Genomic DNA, 18,425 nt, shown 5'->3' on the forward strand with positions numbered 1-18,425 from the left:
GGCTCCGTCGGTGTTCGGACGGGATGGTGGGGAGCTTGCTGCACGTGAGCAGTGTCGCAGGAAGAGGAAGAGGAGGGGGTCACCAGGAACTTTGAGGGTGATATGGTGGAAGTGGTGAGGGTGGTGAGGGTGGTATAAATCGGTAGAAACGGTAGAAACTTGTTCGTCCTTTCAGGTCCAGCATGAAATGATGAAATCCGAATTATATACGCAATAGTCCACAACGGCGTCTAACCTAATGTAAATATGATTTTCTTCCCACTTTATAATTGCAAACCGGTTGCAATAGATAATGCTAGTATATATACACTACTCTAAGTGTATATGCGTGTAGGTTAGTTAATGTAGCTGGTGAGGAGTCTCCAGTGTCTAGACTAGGAAATCTGATTAATTTAGGTAATTAACGCGCTAAAGAAGCTGGCGACGAATAGGAACCTTATTAGAGACCCACGTGTGGCTACCATGTACAAGCTCCACCAGTCCCCAGCCACAGGAATATACTTCATCACACTACAGTACTTCGTACATGTACCCCAGAAACTCTTAAAATACATACATGAGTACAAGTTGATTGGATATTAACAATGTTGTTTGATATATTTTAACCCCATGTTGAACTTTTTGGACAATTGAACCTACCTATTTAGCGAAGAAACCGAAGCATCTAATACTTTAACATGTCAGTCAGTTGGGCATCTAATAAGTCTCTTATTAGTTGGTAGTAGTCTCACAAATCAAGACTTTTTCTCTACCTACCCTTTTGAAAGCCTCGAAGATATATAACTATATAACCTAATATGAGCGATGTTGGCTTGAAACTCTTTTATCAGGCAGAATTTTAATAAACCGAATATAGGTCTACAAAATGTGATTTCTACCTAACCATATAAGAGTCTATTGATCCTAACGCCCAGTCCTAAATAGCCCCCCATATCAAAAACAATTTCAGACTCAACAGAGTAATCTACAGAGACCGTAATTTTCCAGGTAGAAATGTCTATCTTTCTTTAAGGTTTACACAGAAATAAATATTTGACAAACTGCGTGATACCGGAATACAATGCCAAGCCAACCTTCTCTCTGTAGGCAACCACCCCTTTTCTAATGGGCGTTTGCGGTGCAACCAATCAGAAGCATCTGAAAGATGATGGCTGCAAGGTCCTACTATGCACATAAATAGCATTCATTCCGAACACAGACCATAATCTCAGATCTACAGTATCGCACAAACTTCGCCCGATAGGTCACATTCGTTCAACAATCAACCAGTCAGTATGCATCGACAACCTCGGGAACTAGAGGCCCGTCGTCGCAGGCTAGCCGCCGAGGCTGGACGGCAGCGGGCGGCAGCAGCCCGCCCTCTTCAAATCATCACGACTGAGTCCGAGTCCGAGCCTTTGGCGGAAGTGGACGTGACAGGATTGGGTCGTCTAGCTAATTTGCCCAATGAGATCATTATGGTAGTCTTTAACAACTGTAGCCTACGTTCTCTCTTACGACTTGAGCGTGTGAACAAGGCTGCTAAAACGTTTGTGAACCTCTTACAAGATATCGAGTACATCAAAGAGACCGCGAAGGGTATCATTCAACGCGCGGTGCCACATTACCGCAACTTCATGTTCACTATCTTGAAGATCACAACGTATCATGGATTACGATATCTTTTAACTACCTTCACCTGCGAGACTTGCGGCAAGCCGGGATCGTTTCGCATGATCAAAGTCAAGGTCCTCTGTGAGGATTGTCACTGTCCGAGGAAACAATAGGAAACCCGAAGGTGACCGCATACCGATTAGAGACGGTTCGTTAGAGCACAGAATACTACGATTGCTTTCTTTTCTAGGAAGACTAATATTAAATCGCCAGTTTCGATGACCTAGAGGCGATTATATCAAGGGGTTATGTACAAGCGTGCGGTATTGATTTCTTATATTACCTACAAGTTATTAGCAGGACCAGAAAACAAAAAGAACATCCCAACGCCAAAATGATGCGTCGGAAACCATGATTATGGTATATGAAATAGGCGTTAGCAATATCGTGGACTTTAATTTATGGGTAGGCGATGATTTCGAAAGGCTACTTACTATTTTGTATCTACCTGGCCAAGGAAAAGTATCTTAAGACTGCGACAAGATCTGTTAGCACAATATTATACCTAGATAATGTGACATCACCACTATGATAGATCAGCAAACGCCATTCTACAACTACCTAATCCCGCTGCATAGCTCAAGATATTACACCAGTAATAATAGCCAGTCATACTTGATTTTAACCGTCTATACCCATCATCTGCGATTTCTGAAAAAAAGCTCGGGCGACGCACCTAGAGTAAAAGGGAGCTGCCACTAATCCAAGGAGTATTCAGCACCTAACAAGTCGTAGTACCATGTTCCCGAGGTGTATAACAAACTACGGCTCTTAAAATAAGATTTATATTCAAGTAATCTGTCGGCATTTTCATACTGACCAAGGCAAGCGGAAAGCTAACTATTAAACCAGAGCCTCGAGTATATAAATCAGTATAAGCCAGCAAATACACGGGGGGGAGCTGCTCAATCGGGAGGAGATACGGTAAAGAGAGATAACGACGGAAAGTCGAGTGCTATGGTTATGCTCTACCGAGCGGCGACGACGGTCCCATCGTCAAGGTCGAAGTCAGTACTGATGGAGCTCATACATCGACTGAGGCAAGGCTCCGATGGAGAGGGAAAATGGATATGGAAGTTCTGAAGGACTAGTATTCCCGTTCTACCAGGACAGTCAAGGGTGATATTTAGCAGAGCTACGGATGCGTCTGGCTAGACACAGTCGGATTCGACGCCTTGGAATTTGAGAGGAGCTTGCTATAATGTATGGCGAGGCACGAGACTTAACAAAAGTTCGGAATTATTCCCTTGATGAATTCGAGCTGGCTATGATTTTAGTAACTAATAGGTATAATATATATATAGGAGGCAACTACCTTATACTAACATAGGTTCTAAACCGTGATCGACTCGACCGGCATTCGAAATCCGGACTTTCATGTACCTAAACGACGATGGAGTACGCTGTGAAATTTATATCCTTACTTCATATGGATAGATACCTATGGTATCATCTAAGGAGTCGGTTTCTAGCTTAAATGATGGATTCAAGGGGTTGTCCTAGGCGAGTGATAGTGATGGACAAAATCCGCGTGTATCCAATGAAAAGTATTATGTTATGTACCTAACTGTATAGGAGCAAATACAACTACCCTGACTCAAGGAGCGGGGCTTGTTTCTCCTAAGTTCCTTTGACTAAGATCTTACTTCCATAGTGTTGAAATATAATATATCGTTGCAATACTAGCGCCTTCGTTTGCCCTAGGAACTCACACAAAGAGAAATCTATTAATAAAAGGGGACGAGTAAACGATAGCTTATTATTCTTGATACAAAGAATAAAAGACTACCTAAGTAAGACCAAAAGTTAATAATAATTTGCAGAACTTATTTATAAGCTTGGACGCAAAGCTAGCGCGAGTGCCATTATGAAGATAACAAAAGGGGCATGAAGAAATCAGGTCAAACGACCTGTCTCGCCACCATGTTCAAAGATGTGTAGGCTTTCAAGAATTTATGGGAAAATAACGTGGCAAGAATAACCAGAAGCTTATCCAGATTTTTTGAGTATAAAATCTGACGAGATACCCAGATCTTTTCGTCCATCACCCAAGATAACAACCAAACAACCAAACTACCAACCAAACTACCAAACTAAAATACACATTGATTCAATACCAATACTTCAAGATACAAAAATATCAAAACCCCTCAACATCAACAATGGCCAACATGAAGAATACCAGAATTGCTCAGAAGCCCGCAACCCATAGCAAGGGGCTCTTTGACTTCAGCGACACTGACAGCGGCCTCCACACACCCGAAGGAACTAGCTCAGGTGCTTGCTCGGTCATGTAAGGATCTACTAGTCAACTATTTTTCCACGTCTACGAGGATATGAATTACGTTTACTGGGGTGGGAATTAGGGATAATAGAAGGGCTAGGCATTGGTGACACTCTTTGACCATGCCTGGGGAATATAGATCGGAGTCACTCGTTTATTTTTTGATTTTTTGATATTTAATAAAACTCTCGTCGCCGTTACAATGATCTCATTATTGTCTAGAGTGAGCTGTCTAACTAGAATGTGATTGCATTTTTGCTCTAGGGAATAATATAATGATGATAATAATTTGCAGTGGATTAATTAGTAATTACAGTATTATACCTATAGACAACTAGTAGGTAAAGTAAATATATTATATTTTAGAACACATAGGAGGTTATCGACGATGCCCCTTTTTATACTAGCAACATCGTTAAGTAAACCCGTTGCGAACTTCACTTCGAAGCAACTTCCTTTGTTTGCTGTAAGCAGGCAGGCATCTCAGAGAAGGGTCTTGACACCGAGAATCTTTGATGCATATCATTCGTCTGAACTCGGTGTAGGGCTGCTAAACGCCGGATATAGTAATTCGGCACGGGCCTACTGTTACATTGTCATGCAGCCGTGTCTTTCTGCCTGGTCCGGCCCAACGCTACGGAGACTTACGACCTTACTTTAGATTTACCATCACATCGTGATATGATGAGAGGTTATGATTTCTAAGATGAAGAAATAACGTGCTGCTAACATAAACGCGGGTTGGTCAAGTCGGAGTAGAAAAAGGCAGCATTGTATTTGCTAGCAACTGAAGGTTTCTCGCCTATATTCTAGTTATGAATGTAGCTATGATACACCGACGCCTGCTAAGCGTGGCACCGCATGAATTGTGCAGATTTATGAGGTCTGATGACCGCATTCTGCAGAGGGGGAACGGTCTTTGATTGACAGGGACTAGAATAACAGTTGTCGAGGAAAGTCGGTCAAGATAAAGGTGAAGGGTTGAAGGGGAATAAGGGAATGCAAGAGACCATTCTTGTCGGCATGAATCTAGATCATTTTAAGACTTTGTAAATTTATAAAATGTAGGTTAGGCACAAGCCGGAATCGCATCGCGCATCGTGCATCGTGCTGGTGTTGCAATTGCAAATACGCGAACAATACTTATAGAGTTTGTATAAGATAGGTGGACGTTGGGAGTACCGAATATGTATAGAGCTTCGGTACAATGTTAAGGCAACAAGGAACCCATATTTCTATGATCTGGATGCGCTGGCAAAGACTAAAACAACAGGGGTTAGTAACAGGGGTTAGCTGCAAACTATTTATCTGATCCCTGCACGCATCAAGTCCCGCGAATGGTTTGCCGATGGTAAAAAGTGCGGAGGTAATGACCTTTCTTTTTTCTTTTTTTTCTTGTCTTTAAATATCCATGATAGAAAGAGGGGATGGAACGGATTAATTTAAATAGAGGCATAAATATCGAAGTATTACATCTCTCAAGTGCTATACGAAGTGCCTATATATAGGTACTTACGATGCAGGTATATATATTAGGTACATGCGCGCGTCCTTACATCTGAAAAATACTTGGTGCCTCGATGTCTGTACATTAGGTAGGTCCTTTTACGACTTATGTAAGGTTTCTACATGCACTACATGTATCAAATGTATGCATGTGTACCTAGTTACATGCATGATCCAGTTAGGTTAATGCATGAATGTACCTAAGCATCATCTAGCTGGCAATTGCCCCGGGGCCTGCTCCTACCTGTTCCTGTCGCTTGTTCCTGTCCAATCGATCGATACGATGCCGCATTAGGCGAATCTGTTTTTCTTTTCCCGAAAAAACCTCCAATATTCATCTATATTCAGGTAGGTAAGCTCTAGACTAGAGAACTCGTCCAGGTTTTCGAATGCTCTCATCAGATACATATACCTAACTTCTTTTGTTTCCTCGTGGCACCCTGTGCGTAAGCTTACATGGTTTGTAGCTGATAGACTCCCATCCCACCGCGCCGCCCATTAATAAGACGACTATGGGCCATTGATGGGTTACTGATGATGCTTCTGCGACTTGCGACTTGCGACTTGCATGACGGCAATAATGCATGATGCAAGGTCGGATGCCCCATCGTCCACTGACAGCAATCTCCAGCGAAACAGAGCGCGGGAGTGACTCTACCGCAGCGTCGTACATCCACCCGCAAACACATATTATATATATACAGACGCATACCTGATACATATCAATACAATATACACATTTGGTCATTACAGAGTAGACGTTCTATGTAGTGAGAAGAGCTTGGTTTCGCTGACTGTATCCAATATTTCCCCTGATATCTCTCCTCTCATTATAGTACCGACTAACACTCCGACGGTACTACCACCACCACCTCAATGATTCGCCTGGGTTCTTGGAACTGCTCGGGATATTTCAACATCTTTGATAAGCGCCGCTATTCTTACCGCGGAACTTCATATACAACTTTCATCCCCCACATCAATACTTGAATACATGCCTAGGTAGGTATTCCGATTTCACGAGACTGGCAACCAACTCATTAGTGGTTGTCATCAACGACATTTGCCGGCCTTTACCGATTTCATCGAGTTTGCTGGAAGCTTACTATTAGTTCCCGCACTACCTATTTTACATTAGGTAGATATTTGCAACGAGGCAGAAGAAGAAGAAAAAGAGGAAAGAAAAAAACCACCGGATGGTTGATTGGTTGTCTGTCAGAGATTGCTATAAGACTGAAGCAAACGGCTCGTCAAACTCTTATGTACATATCCACGTATGCCTCATGTTCATCTTGTCCCTCGGATCATCGTCATCATGATTATATACGTTGTTTTCTCCTCCTCCACTTTATTATTTTCTTTGGCGCGACCCAGCTTTAAATGCGCCATGAACGGTACTAACCGTTTCTGGTAGGAAATTGACTCAGGTCCCTTGTTGTCTCCGTCTCCCTTGGCCTATGTATGTAGGTACAAAGTTACGTGCACAATTGCGGTCAAACGAGAATTTAAGTCAATTCAACAGCCTCCTCAACTAGATTCCTATTCTTAAATCACCTGACCATTAACTAGGTCGTCGCCGTTACATACTTAGGATAACACCTCGGTCCGTTACTAATAAAACAGTTCGTTCAGCCGACGGAACCCCTAGATTTGGTCTAAACAGCAAATTGCGAGCCATCTGCGTGCTCTGTACTCCGTGTTCCCTTGACACAGTGACCCGTAAGGTACAAGAGGGGGCCGATACTTCTGGTGTGCGGATAGCCGCGTACTTGGCAAGTGGATGCTGTGGATTCGACCAGGATATAAAAAGGTGTACAAGGGTGGATGCATGTCAGTGGAGCACTCACACTTGTCCTGGGCGCACAACTCATAAGCTCCCGCCCCCATTCACACCTTTTCGTGCAAAGCTCTGAAGCAAATCTAAACAATCCGAACCCTTGTTGATGAAAGCTAGGCTGCCATCCTAGCTGCCATACAGCCATACAGCCATACAGCCCCCAGCTCAACCAACCAAGGTCCAAGGGGGGTTTAACTGAACCAAGCAGTTCAAGGAAGGTCTAGCGTGGAAAAAAGAAGCACCACAAACCTGTGTACTGCGCGCTTGTGTACCTATTGTATGGGGTTTGTGTGAGACTGTGCTTCCTTGGGCTGTCAAGGTCAAGTGAGAATCTCTGGAATTTTTTTTTTTGGCTCCTGCGCTACTTCGATTTACCCGTCTGTCTCAACCTTACTACTCCCTTGCCGAGAGAAGAAGAAAAATAAAAGACTATTTCGCGTCGACGTCGTCATCCTCTTTTTACCTTGTTCCTCTCTTGGATCTGTTTTATGCATCCTTATGACAGAGGCGCGCGTTGAGCTGAAGATACACGTCGGTGGCAGCAGCGAGGAGAAATAGAGAAGAGAGCTTAGAAACTCGTCGCCTTACCTTTTTTCCCCCCCTTTCGCGACGGAGAATACCCGAGGTGTATTTGGAGCCGGTGCTGCTGCTGGTCTCTTAGCTCACCCTGCCTAAACGTGCCTATCCTACTGCATCATCCCCATACCTACCTAAGCACTAGGTGGGTAAAAAAAAAGTCGTTGGAAGGCCATGGATTCGAGACAGCCGCCACCACAACACCCTTTTGCTCGTAATGTAGCATCACCACCAGTCTACGGCCGATCACCTTTCCCACCCGCCTCGAATCCGGCTTCTGCAGTAACAACAGCCTCACCATTTCATCCTTCGAATACCGTATCTGCAGGTCCTACCGCGTACAGCGAACACCAGCGACATTCGTCAGACACAAGTCCTTTCTACCCGCAACAAAGACCACCAACCTATGCGTCAGAACCCGCGTCGCATCCCGCGCCCACTCATTCGCGACACCAAAGCTCGTCATCTATTAATGCTTCTCTGACGCGGAATATGCCTCCTCCCTCATCTCCTCAGCATCAAAACCAACAGCCGCCTCCGGTTCCTCACCCGCATCAAATGGGTCATTATAGCGGCCCACCTGCGCCGAGGGCTCCGCCGGTGAGTCTCGGTCCCCCGGGCGCTTTCCCTTCCGCTAGAGAGCTTCCTGCGCTCAATTCGATACCGCGAACGGGAAGTACAGGGGGGAGCATGTCGATATCGTCAATACTTGGAGGCCCTCCGCCAGCCTCTCGCGAGCCAACTCCCGGCCATCCAGCTTCCTTTCAGCCTCCCGTTACTACTTCTGCCGTTTCGGGTCCCACGTATGCCGCGCCTGTCCATGCGTCACCTAGGATGCAGCCTGCGAATGAATACGCTGCTTATAATAGGAGGCCCCAAACACCGGACCAAGGTAGACCTTTTGACCCGAGAGATCATAGGGGCGCCGTAATTGGATCACCACCACAGGGCATATACGGAACCCCCGAGTTATCCCGATACAACACCCCTCAAGCGTACCCGCCACGTGGCCCGCCGATGCCGCCGGCCGATGAGAGAAGGGAGCAGCCAGGTCGGATCTCTGCTGCTAATTTACCTCCTAGACCGAGTAGTCAGCCAAGGTCTTACCATGGCATACCCCCGAGACCTGGAGACGTGGGGAGGGGCCCACCACCTGGAGAACCCGTTTACGGTAGACGAGAAGAGACGCGACCTCCTGGCCCGGCGGGGTACGATCCGGAAAGACAACCTCGAGCCATGCCGTACGAAGAACAGCGTCGATTTGTTGCGGATCGAGAAGCAGAATTCCAGGAGAGAGAGCGAAGGGAGAGGGAAAGAATACATTACGAAGAGCAGCGCGCCTTCGTAGCCAATAGAGAGCGGGAAATGGAGAGAGAACGAGAAAGGGAAAGAGATAGGGAAAGGGAAATGGAAATGCGCGAGAGAGCGAGAAGAGAAAGGACCACATCCGACCCGAGTCGCCCGCATGGTCAACACCCTGCGGAACTTGGTCCTCAGGTGCTTTCACGACAACCGCCTTATGGAAGACCAGACCCCCGAGATGCGGCAGCCTGGCAGCGGCCTGGGTATGATCAACCACCGCCGAGAGAGTCGTATGGGCAGCCGTATTCCGGCCCGCGACCAAACGAGTTCCCTTCGACTACCGCACCGCCATATGGGGCGCATCCTGCTTTTGCACAACCTCCTCACGAACGCTTCCCAGCAACCGGTCCGCCTCCTCACGTGATACCCGTAAGCCAACCAGGTCCACAACCTGCGCATCCTTTCGAGTCGCCTGATAGGCACCGGTTTATCCAGGCCCATCCTCAGCAGCAACCGCCGCCGCCAGCAGCTCATCGAGGTAGGCCGACCGAGGAGGTTCCCCCTCCGCCTTCAGTCGCGTATAACGGCGGGCCAGGCTCGGCTGTGTTCGAAGTGGGTCGACCGCGTCCCCAAGACGATGGCCCGGCTCCAACAGGTCATCAGAGGGCTTTCCTCGGCATCCAGGAAATCAACCGCAAAGGACGAGTCTCTCCGCTGCCGCAAGCTGTTCAAGGAGCGCAACCTCAGTTGCAGGGTCCCGCCGGCGAGCCTGGGATTAAGAGTGAATTCGGCCGTATGTTCTCCGGCATAGGAAGCGGTGTTCGCGGTATCGGTGTCTCTAGCCCAGTGCCACCTGGCATGCAACCCCAATTCTCAAATGCGGGCCCGCCGCGACGTGATGAAGAGCATCCTGGTCAAGAAGTACTTGCCGACGGCCCCACAAAGCCGAGAGGGAAGCGGAGGAAAGCCAAAGATGATGATAGCAAGGGTGATGATGATAGCAACGGTCGAGCCACGCCAGTTGGCCGAGCCAAACGTCCCAAAACCCACGCCCACCACCACCATCACCAGTAAGTCACAAACTCTCATATTCATGCGCTTCAACCGATATTCATTATGATATTCTTTAGTCATCATCATCATCACCATCATGGTCCGGAAAGAGCCCCTTCGCCCCTTCAAGCGGCAAATGGACAGCTCAAAGGTCTCAAAACTAACACGCCTATACCTTCCCCCACACACAAAGACTTCGCTGCTTTTACTCATCACCACCAACCTCCGAGATCAGCGCCGGCCCCGTCTTCGAAGACGGCAGCACCCGGCTCGACTATTATCCCAAAACCGAGACATAAGATCTCGTCTCAAGCGGTGCTCGATAGCATTGCGGATCGGCCGCGGAAGCACCTGGGCGACATCGTGTATCAGGTGACTTTAAAGCCCACGAAGCTAGAGTCGTCCCATGCCAAATTTGGTTACTCATCTAACCCGCGCCCCTTGCCTATGGACGTGATCAAGGGGAACGAAAATTCTACCCTGACGGTTAAGATTCCTCGTGTACACTTAAGCCCGTCCGCGCGCGAGGAGATTACTTCCCGCCGAGCAGTTTGGGGCACGGACATTTATACAGATGACTCTGATGTTGTTGCTGCATGTATTCATGCGGGTTGGATTCGAGGCGAGTGGAATGATGATGTGGATATCGACTTGCTGGACTTGTACAAGCCTACGACTTCAAAGAAGCAACGTGCGGCACCTGCTGAGCAGCACCTCGAGGTATTGACTTCGCCGCCAGTCTCAGGTCCCGTCCGAGTCCCTGCTGACCGAGATTTGCACGTGACGCTTCTCGTGCTCCCCGCGCTCGAGAAATACAGTAGTTCAACGCGCTTCGGTATCCAGAGCCGCGAATTCGGCGGGACTTATAACGGACGTAAGTCAATCCACGATGGGATTAGCTTTATGATTATAAGCGTGCGCTGGGTGGACGGTGCGGCGCCACAAAGCAGGCTTCGCGGCAAGGCGCGTAGGGAACGAATTAGAAAAGCCATGAACGAGGTCAACCGGAGCCAAGTGGTAGATATAGGGGAAAAGGAGATTCTCGGTAAGGTGGCCGTGTCAAGGGATTCCAGCGCCGGCAAGGAGAAGGGTACCGGGAAGGCGGCCGACGGCAACAGAGAGGGCAATAAAGAGAATCGCCCTACAGCTGCACTGAATGGTGATATTCTCATACCAGGCCAAGAGAAACCTAATGCAGACATGAATCCGGACCTAAACAGCGGGGTTCGGGAGAAAACCCGTTTAACGGACGACCAAAGCGCAAAGACGATAGATGCCATTACGACTGCTGATGCTGGAGAAGAAGCCGGAAAACATGGATTGGGCGAACATATAGGTGCTTCTACGTAGCGTCGAGCTGGAATTACATCGATACAAACGGGTTAGAAGGCAGCAGGATTTGTATCGGCGGTCACAAAACGGGTATATTTAAAAGCTATAGTTGGGGGACATGTATAGTAGAGGGATCCGGCACAGCGTTGCTTTTCTTCTACATTCCGTACCCTTGACGGTCTTCCAAGATACCTTAGGTGCCTACCTATCTGGCTGTTGTTGCTTCTCTTCACCTATATAGCATAGCGCGGAGTTTTGAGCAAGAAAAGTGTATGATGATACAAAATATAGTCATCCGATGCTGCACTTCTATAACAACGGTACTTCAATATTGCGCCAAGTGATATGGCTATTTGCACCTCTTATGTTTAATAACTTGGTGATTCCGTAATATGTTGTTGGTCAAGCAATCGTTCAGCCTAAGACGAACCCTGGCACCCTAACACCCTGACAACTTGCACCTCGTGGAGGTATACATTAGGTTACTCGAGTTATATGCCTATAGGTAGGTGACCATGATCGAAGCGATAGACACATAGAAGTAGTAACGTTAATTAATCGCCTTTGCAGAGGGATAGGATACCGTCTTCCTTCGCCTCTCTGGATAATAAACAAGCCGGTAGAGAAAAGTCGTCTCGGCCTGACTTCGTAACGGGTTCCACCTCGGTAACTCGACTACGCATGACCTTGATTATATATTTGTATATTAGGTAGGTACCTAAGGTAAGTAGTTATCAGGTAGGCCTCCCTAGAAATCGGTAACCCGCCCGTTGAAGCTATAATCGCCCGCGGGTCCCCAGCGCAGGGGCTCGTTCTTGGGCCCGCCGACCTCGCCCGTCTTGGGGTTGACGTCGCCTTCGAATTCGGGGGGCGCGCCTTTACGCAGCGGTATCGATGGGAGGTCGTCTTCGACGGCTGGCGCTGTTGTTGCTACTGCTGCTGCTGTGGTAGAGGGATTGGAAGAGGCGGGAGAGCTGAAATCCGGGGATGAGGTCGGGTTGAAGCCCTCTTGCGTGTTGGCGGTGCGCTGGAGTCGCTCGAATTCGGCTTGTTGGTCGGGTGGTAGGCGTGGTGGCGATGGTGTGAATTGGAAGGGGTTGGGATTGGGATTGGGATTGGGGTTGGAGTTGGAGTTGGAGTTGGAGTTGTTGGAGGCGTGGCGGTGGTGTTGTAGGGAGAGGAGAGATGGTGCTTGGTGGAAGGATGGTTGCGGGTCAGCGTGCGTGTGTAGACGTGCGAGTCGGGTAAGGTAGATGAGGCGGGACGCCATTGTGAAGATATTTGGCTTTATTTATTTTACTTTTATTTTTCGATTTATACGAGATGACTGTTGTTAATTGAGGGTTTTGTTCTCGAGGTTTTCGAGTTTCTTGTTTCTGGAAGTGTGGTAATTTGGGATGGTTTAGACTTGTATGATGATTTATTTGTATGATGGTAAAGGGACGAAGGAAGACTTCCATCTACGCATATATGCATGTATGTACATATGAGATGTCGATATAAGCGCGGATTTACTTCGGTATTGAAAGTGTTTTTGACTTCCGTTTTCTCTTGCAAGATTGCATCTGATTGGCTTATCGCCTCCCACACTGCAGACCTATCCGATAGAAATGCCCGAGTTTACGAGGGGTTATTGTGTCGAATTTTTTCCATGGCCCAAATAGGAAAGTAACTCAATGGGCAGTATATGGCCGGTGCGCAATTATGTAAACTCGGGCATATTGTGCAGCCCGCAGGGCTGCCTCCAGTTTAAGCATACAACTACATATGTAAAGGGACCACAAGGTCAGAATCATGACTCGAAAGCAGCCCGTTAAAAATGAAAAAAAATAAAAATAAAAGATGACAGTAGTAGCACTACTAATTAAGACCAAAAAGTATATACACGAGCTCAGCAGGGATCGAACCTGCAATCTTCAGAGGGCGGAGAATCCAAGGATGGAACCGAAATCTGACGCCTTACCATTAGGCCATGAACCCCATCGGTGTTGATGAGCTATTTGTTTGCAAACTAGCTTTATATCTAACAAACAGTTTGTGCTAGATCGAGTTAAGTGGTGGGCCCCCTTAGGAAGCAAAAAGAGACCAACTCCTTATTCAAGGTACACGTCTGCCCGTATGCCGGCTGGCCAGGCACCATGACTTACCTAGGTATATATTACAACAAAACCATCCATTCATCACATACGACCATAGAATGTGGAAAACTCGGGATCCCGTCCGCTCTCCCCATTGATAAGCCGCATATCGCCGGATTAGTAGTTGGGTCGGTGACGACCAGCGAATCCCCGGTGTTGTATGTTTTGTTTTGTTTTTTTGCTTCTTTTTTCCCATTTTCTTTTCCTTAAGCCTTTAACTTACTTGCGTGGATGGATATACCGTCTTTTTCTTTTTCTTTTTATTATTTACCTAGCTAACTATATTACTATTATAAGTCGGAGGTTACCTTTTGTAAGGCTGTGTAATAGATATAATAGTTACCGTAGTCATAGAGAGATTTGGTTCTATCAAGTCTATTTAGATTGTAGTTGTAATGAAAAATGATTTGTTTGGGATAAATAACTAAACATCTTATGTACATAAATACTAGGTACTTCATAGAGTGGCGTTATGACTCAATTGATCTGGTTGGTCCCTTGCATTTTTTTTACCTTTACCAGGGGCCGGCCCACCCGTTCGGGAAGCGGCAAACAGGGATAAATGGACGTACACACAAGGGTTGCTGTACATCAACATGCTGGGTACTTAGGTAGATACATAACATAGTGGGATGGCGGGGTTAAGATAGAAGAATGATTCACCCCTCCGGTTATCGCTTTAGGAAAATATCTGTATATGGAATAACGGAAATACACACATCTATCCATTTTAAGCTACCGGCCCTCAAGAACTCAAGAACAGAACATCTTTCGTTTTGACTCAGACCTTCCAACCTCAACTCTCTCTTATAAAGAGTCAACTTCCAACTTTGTCCCTACGAGTTATCTCTATCTCTCGCTTCTCCTCTTAGACCAATTGACTCGGCTTGGGCAACATGGAGGCTCTCAAACAGACGTTCAAGCGCTGCAAGGCAGAGAAGAGGGTATGATTCAATTTATTTCTTAACTCTTTTTTATTTTTTTCTTGCGCTATGTATATACGATCCTATTTAGCACTTGACTAACAACTACGTATAGGCTGCCTTGGTGACATATGTCACTGCCGGTTATCCCAAACCCGAGGACACTCCTGATGTCTTGGTAGGAATGCAAAGAGGTGGCGCCGGTATGTTGTGGCAAATAGACAGATTTAAGATGAGCGCAGACGGCGGTAACTAACAAAATACAGATGTGATCGAGCTCGGTGTACCCTTCACGGACCCAATCGCCGACGGCCCGACGATTCAAACCGCGAACACTGTCGCTCTAGCCAATGGTGTCACCATTAAATCTACTCTCGGCATGATTCGCGAGGCTAGGTCTAAGGGTTTGACTGCCCCAGTTTTGCTGATGGGCTACTACAATCCCTTACTCAGCTACGGCGAGGACGCTTTACTACGAGATTGTCAAGAGGCCGGCGTCAATGGCTTCATTGTCTGTGACCTCCCTCCTGAGGAGGCCGTATCCTTCCGAAAACTATGCAGCAGGGGAGGCTTATCATATGTGCCCCTAATTGCGCCCGCGACGTCTGACACCCGTATGCGAATCCTCTGTGCCCTCGCCGATTCTTTTATATATGTCGTATCCCGCATGGGTGTGACAGGTGCTCTAGGTACCCTCAATGCCAACTTGCCCAACTTGCTCGAGCGAGTTAAGAAGTATAGCGGCGACAAGCCTGCCGCTGTTGGATTCGGCGTGTCGACACGGGAGCATTTTCAATCTGTTGCTTCCATTGCCGATGGTGTCGTCATAGGTTCGCAGATCATTACGACTTTGCAGAAGACTGAGGAGGGCAACGGTGCTAAAGCTGTTGAGGAGTACTGTGCCTACGTAAGTGGGCGGGACTCTCAGGAGACAACCCGAGAAGTCGGCGTAATCGAGGCTATCAGTGCGGCCAAAGAGCCCAGCGGCGAGAATGTAACAGTCAACGGCGTAATTACAGAACATGACGATGCCGCGTTAGTAGCTCAACTTGCTGCGCTTCACGGCAAGATCCCTGAGCGGTTTGGCGAGTTTGGCGGCCAGTACGTGCCTGAGTCACTCATGGACTGCTTATCCGAGTTGGAGGAGGGCTTCAATGCCATCAAGGACGACCCTAAGTTCTGGGAGGAATACAGATCCTACTACCCTTGGATGGGCAGGCCCGGCCAGCTACACTTGGCCGAACGGCTTACGGAACACGCTGGAGGCGCTAACATCTGGCTAAAGCGGGAAGATCTAAACCATACCGGATCTCATAAGATCAACAACGCTTTAGGGCAGCTTCTGCTGGCAAGACGGCTAGGTAAAAAGAAGATTATCGCCGAGACTGGTGCTGGACAGCACGGTGTCGCAACTGCCACAGTCTGCGCCAAGTTTGGCATGGAATGCACAGTTTTTATGGGTGCCGTAAGTTTTTTTTTACCTGAATCTAACATCTGACTCGCAGTAAAACTTACAATATGGTTTAGGAGGATGTCCGCCGTCAAGCATTGAACGTATTCCGAATGCGGCTGCTCGGTGCCAAGGTTGTCGCCGTCGAAGCTGGTAGCAAGACTCTACGAGACGCCGTCAACGAGGCGCTCCGCTACTGGGTCGTCCACCTTGAGGATACCCACTACATCATCGGATCAGCCATTGGTCCTCACCCCTTCCCTACCATAGTTAGAACCTTCCAGTCAGTCATTGGCAACGAGACAAAGGCACAAATGCTCGAAAAGAAGGGCAAATTACCCGATGCCGTTGTGGCTTGCGTTGGTGGAGGTAGCAACGCCGTTGGCATGTTCTATCCCTTTTCTAACGATCCTAGCGTTAAGCTTCTAGGCGTCGAAGCCGGTGGCGACGGCGTGAACACTACCCGGCACTCGGCTACGTTGACCGGAGGTACCAAGGGTGTCCTACACGGCGTTAGGACGTACGTGTTGCAAAACGAGTTCGGACAAATCTCAAATACACACTCGGTCTCGGCAGGTCTAGACTACCCGGGTGTTGGTCCCGAACTATCGTCCTGGAAGGATTCGGAAAGGGCCAAATTCATCGCCGCTACCGACGCCGAAGCATTTATTGGTTTCAGACTTATGAGCCAGCTGGAAGGTATTATACCCGCACTCGAGTCAGCCCACGGCATTTACGGAGCTATCGAGCTGGCCAAGACGATGAAGAAAGATGAGGATGTGGTCATATGTCTTAGCGGAAGGGGTGACAAGGATGTACAGAGCGTCGCGGAAGAGCTGCCTAAGCTGGGCCCCCAGATCGGATGGGATTTGCGTTTTTAAAGTGGTGAGGGTTGTTTTGTAGGTTTGGTCGAGAATGTCAAACCTTTTATGAAGCTCTCACATTCGGCGTTGGCTAGCGTGGAGGGTGCTTAAAAAGTGAAAATAATATGATACATGGTATTGGACGATATATAGGTGCGCATCTTGATGCATTTTGTACAAATTGACAACACGGTACAATGCTATATCTTTTGTATCTTGTCTCTCCACCTTTTCGCCGTGCGACACTCGAGCCTTTGAACACCCTTGAATTCGTGAAGCTAGTAAAATAAGCCGTATCATACCTTAGGTGCCTTGTCGTCGCCGCTAGGTTTCTCTTCCTCTATGGTGTACTTGACATCCTCGACAGTCTCCCCAGTCTCCCCAGCCTCTCTAGCCTCTCCAATCGCCTCCCCGTCGTCCTTGATAAGCAATTCCACGTCATCCTTTACTTCCCCTATGACAAACTCGTCACCGCGCTCTAGCATACCGTCGACCTCGCTCAGCACAGCCTCAGACGTAACGCCGTCAGCAACTAATTCTCCGGGAAGCGTTTCCCCTACGCCTTCTTCCTTAGGCGGCAGACCTAGCGCGGCGCGCTCGCGGGCGAAACGCTCGCGTATAGCAGGCGTCTGCATGATCTTCCAGCGGAGAGCCCAGCCGGCCGGGCCAAGGTCCTTGATGCGGCGGGCCTTGGAGCCGAGGAGGTACTCGTCGATGCCGCCGAGGCGGTCGACCGTTTTAAGTACGCCGGTGGTCAGGCGGGTGCGTACGAAGGCGCCTAGGCTCGGGGACCACAGGCGCTTGGTGTGCCGGTTCGGCAGCCAGGTGGTGCGGGACTTGTTGCCGTGGTCCGGGGCGACGACGTTGCCGAAGCGGATCTTGGAGCCGGCGAAGAGGCCCTCGTTGGCTTGCTTGTAGGTCCGGAACCGGCCGTAGGGGTATGCGGGGACTTGGTCCGTGGGCACGGTTAGGTGGGAGGGCTTTTGGCGGGGGGTTGGGGGGGTGCTGCTGAAGGCGCGGAGGGGGGTTGTTTTTGTTGTTGTTGTTGCTGTTGTTGTGCGTGGTGTTCGCTGGGAGGAGGTGCTGGGGGATATGTGGGATGTAATCGCGGAGAGGCGGCATGGCGACGGCGCTGAGAGTCGTATTGGCGCCATGGTGTTGGCTGGTTGGTTGTATAATTGGTAGCGCTTGTTTTGGGAGCTATGTTATTACGACGACGACATGGATACTTGAGAACAGCCAGTGTCGGGTTTTTTTAGCGGTGGAATTGGCACCGGAATTGGTGGTGGATGTTGGATTGTAAAGTATATCACGAACCTTGGCTTTTTGGAATTGAAGATTTGCAGATACTTCTTTTAATTCTATATGTGCTATATACCGATATATACATAAGTACTGTAGTGCTTTTGAAGGTATATGCAGGTATCCGTGCTGCAAGGAACAACGGAATAGAGCAATGGAGGTCATGTGGCAGCGCTCCACGTTCGCGATTTCCGTATTCTTATCGA

At 48.2% G+C, this 18,425-nt stretch overlaps 5 protein-coding genes and 1 non-coding gene across 6 annotated transcripts; 3 read left to right on the top strand and 3 right to left on the bottom strand.

Moving 5' to 3' along the window:
• Positions 1-648: 648 nt before the first annotated feature.
• F4817DRAFT_325725 (uncharacterized protein) lies at positions 649-2,204 on the top strand. Its single transcript, XM_049301807.1, has one exon. It carries the CDS (start codon positions 1,275-1,277, stop codon positions 1,764-1,766), a length of 492 nt encoding a protein of 163 aa, XP_049163032.1. The 5' UTR covers positions 649-1,274; the 3' UTR covers positions 1,767-2,204.
• A 5,489-nt stretch (positions 2,205-7,693) lies between these two features.
• Positions 7,694-11,926, top strand: F4817DRAFT_181023 (Rxt3-domain-containing protein). The gene is made up of 2 exons (XM_049298346.1): positions 7,694-10,228; positions 10,289-11,926. The coding sequence occupies exons 1-2, from the start codon at positions 8,031-8,033 to the stop codon at positions 11,559-11,561; spliced, it is 3,471 nt and encodes a 1,156-aa protein (XP_049163033.1). The 5' UTR covers positions 7,694-8,030; the 3' UTR covers positions 11,562-11,926.
• Positions 11,892-13,016, bottom strand: F4817DRAFT_181030 (DUF1674-domain-containing protein). The gene has a single exon (XM_049298348.1). It carries the CDS (start codon positions 12,811-12,813, stop codon positions 12,292-12,294), a length of 522 nt encoding a protein of 173 aa, XP_049163034.1. The 5' UTR covers positions 12,814-13,016; the 3' UTR covers positions 11,892-12,291.
• A 413-nt stretch (positions 13,017-13,429) lies between these two features.
• F4817DRAFT_t18 lies at positions 13,430-13,523 on the bottom strand. Its single transcript has one exon. It is a non-coding gene; the product is annotated as a tRNA-Arg (tRNA).
• A 919-nt stretch (positions 13,524-14,442) lies between these two features.
• F4817DRAFT_181065 (tryptophan synthetase) lies at positions 14,443-17,074 on the top strand. The gene is made up of 4 exons (XM_049298350.1): positions 14,443-14,625; positions 14,720-14,807; positions 14,871-16,069; positions 16,132-17,074. Exons 1-4 carry the CDS (start codon positions 14,578-14,580, stop codon positions 16,933-16,935), a joined length of 2,139 nt encoding a protein of 712 aa, XP_049163035.1. The 5' UTR covers positions 14,443-14,577; the 3' UTR covers positions 16,936-17,074.
• On the bottom strand, positions 16,659-18,234 carry F4817DRAFT_181077 (uncharacterized protein). Its single transcript, XM_049298351.1, has one exon. The coding sequence runs from the start codon at positions 18,069-18,071 to the stop codon at positions 17,214-17,216; it is 858 nt and encodes a 285-aa protein (XP_049163036.1). The 5' UTR covers positions 18,072-18,234; the 3' UTR covers positions 16,659-17,213.
• Between the last annotated feature and the right edge of the window lie 191 nt (positions 18,235-18,425).

The sequence above is a fragment of the Daldinia loculata genome, assembly GCF_022478755.1.
Source record: "Daldinia loculata strain CBS 113971 unplaced genomic scaffold F4817scaffold_4, whole genome shotgun sequence".
Lineage (NCBI taxonomy): Eukaryota > Fungi > Ascomycota > Sordariomycetes > Xylariales > Hypoxylaceae > Daldinia > Daldinia loculata.

Excerpts from the sequence above, each read along its gene's own strand:
- F4817DRAFT_181065 (XM_049298350.1), top strand. The coding sequence starts at position 14,578 with ATGGAGGCTCTCAAACAGACGTTCAAGCGCTGCAAGGCAGAGAAGAGG. Across the intron at positions 14,626-14,719 it reads GCTGCAAGGCAGAGAAGAGG|GCTGCCTTGGTGACATATGT; the intron begins GTATGATTCAAT and ends AACTACGTATAG. Across the intron at positions 14,808-14,870 it reads AATGCAAAGAGGTGGCGCCG|ATGTGATCGAGCTCGGTGTA; the intron begins GTATGTTGTGGC and ends AACAAAATACAG.
- F4817DRAFT_325725 (XM_049301807.1), top strand. The coding sequence starts at position 1,275 with ATGCATCGACAACCTCGGGAACTAGAGGCCCGTCGTCGCAGGCTAGCC.
- F4817DRAFT_181030 (XM_049298348.1), bottom strand. The coding sequence starts at position 12,813 with ATGGCGTCCCGCCTCATCTACCTTACCCGACTCGCACGTCTACACACG.
- F4817DRAFT_181023 (XM_049298346.1), top strand. The coding sequence starts at position 8,031 with ATGGATTCGAGACAGCCGCCACCACAACACCCTTTTGCTCGTAATGTA. Across the intron at positions 10,229-10,288 it reads GCCCACCACCACCATCACCA|TCATCATCATCATCACCATC; the intron begins GTAAGTCACAAA and ends GATATTCTTTAG.
- F4817DRAFT_181077 (XM_049298351.1), bottom strand. The coding sequence starts at position 18,071 with ATGGCGCCAATACGACTCTCAGCGCCGTCGCCATGCCGCCTCTCCGCG.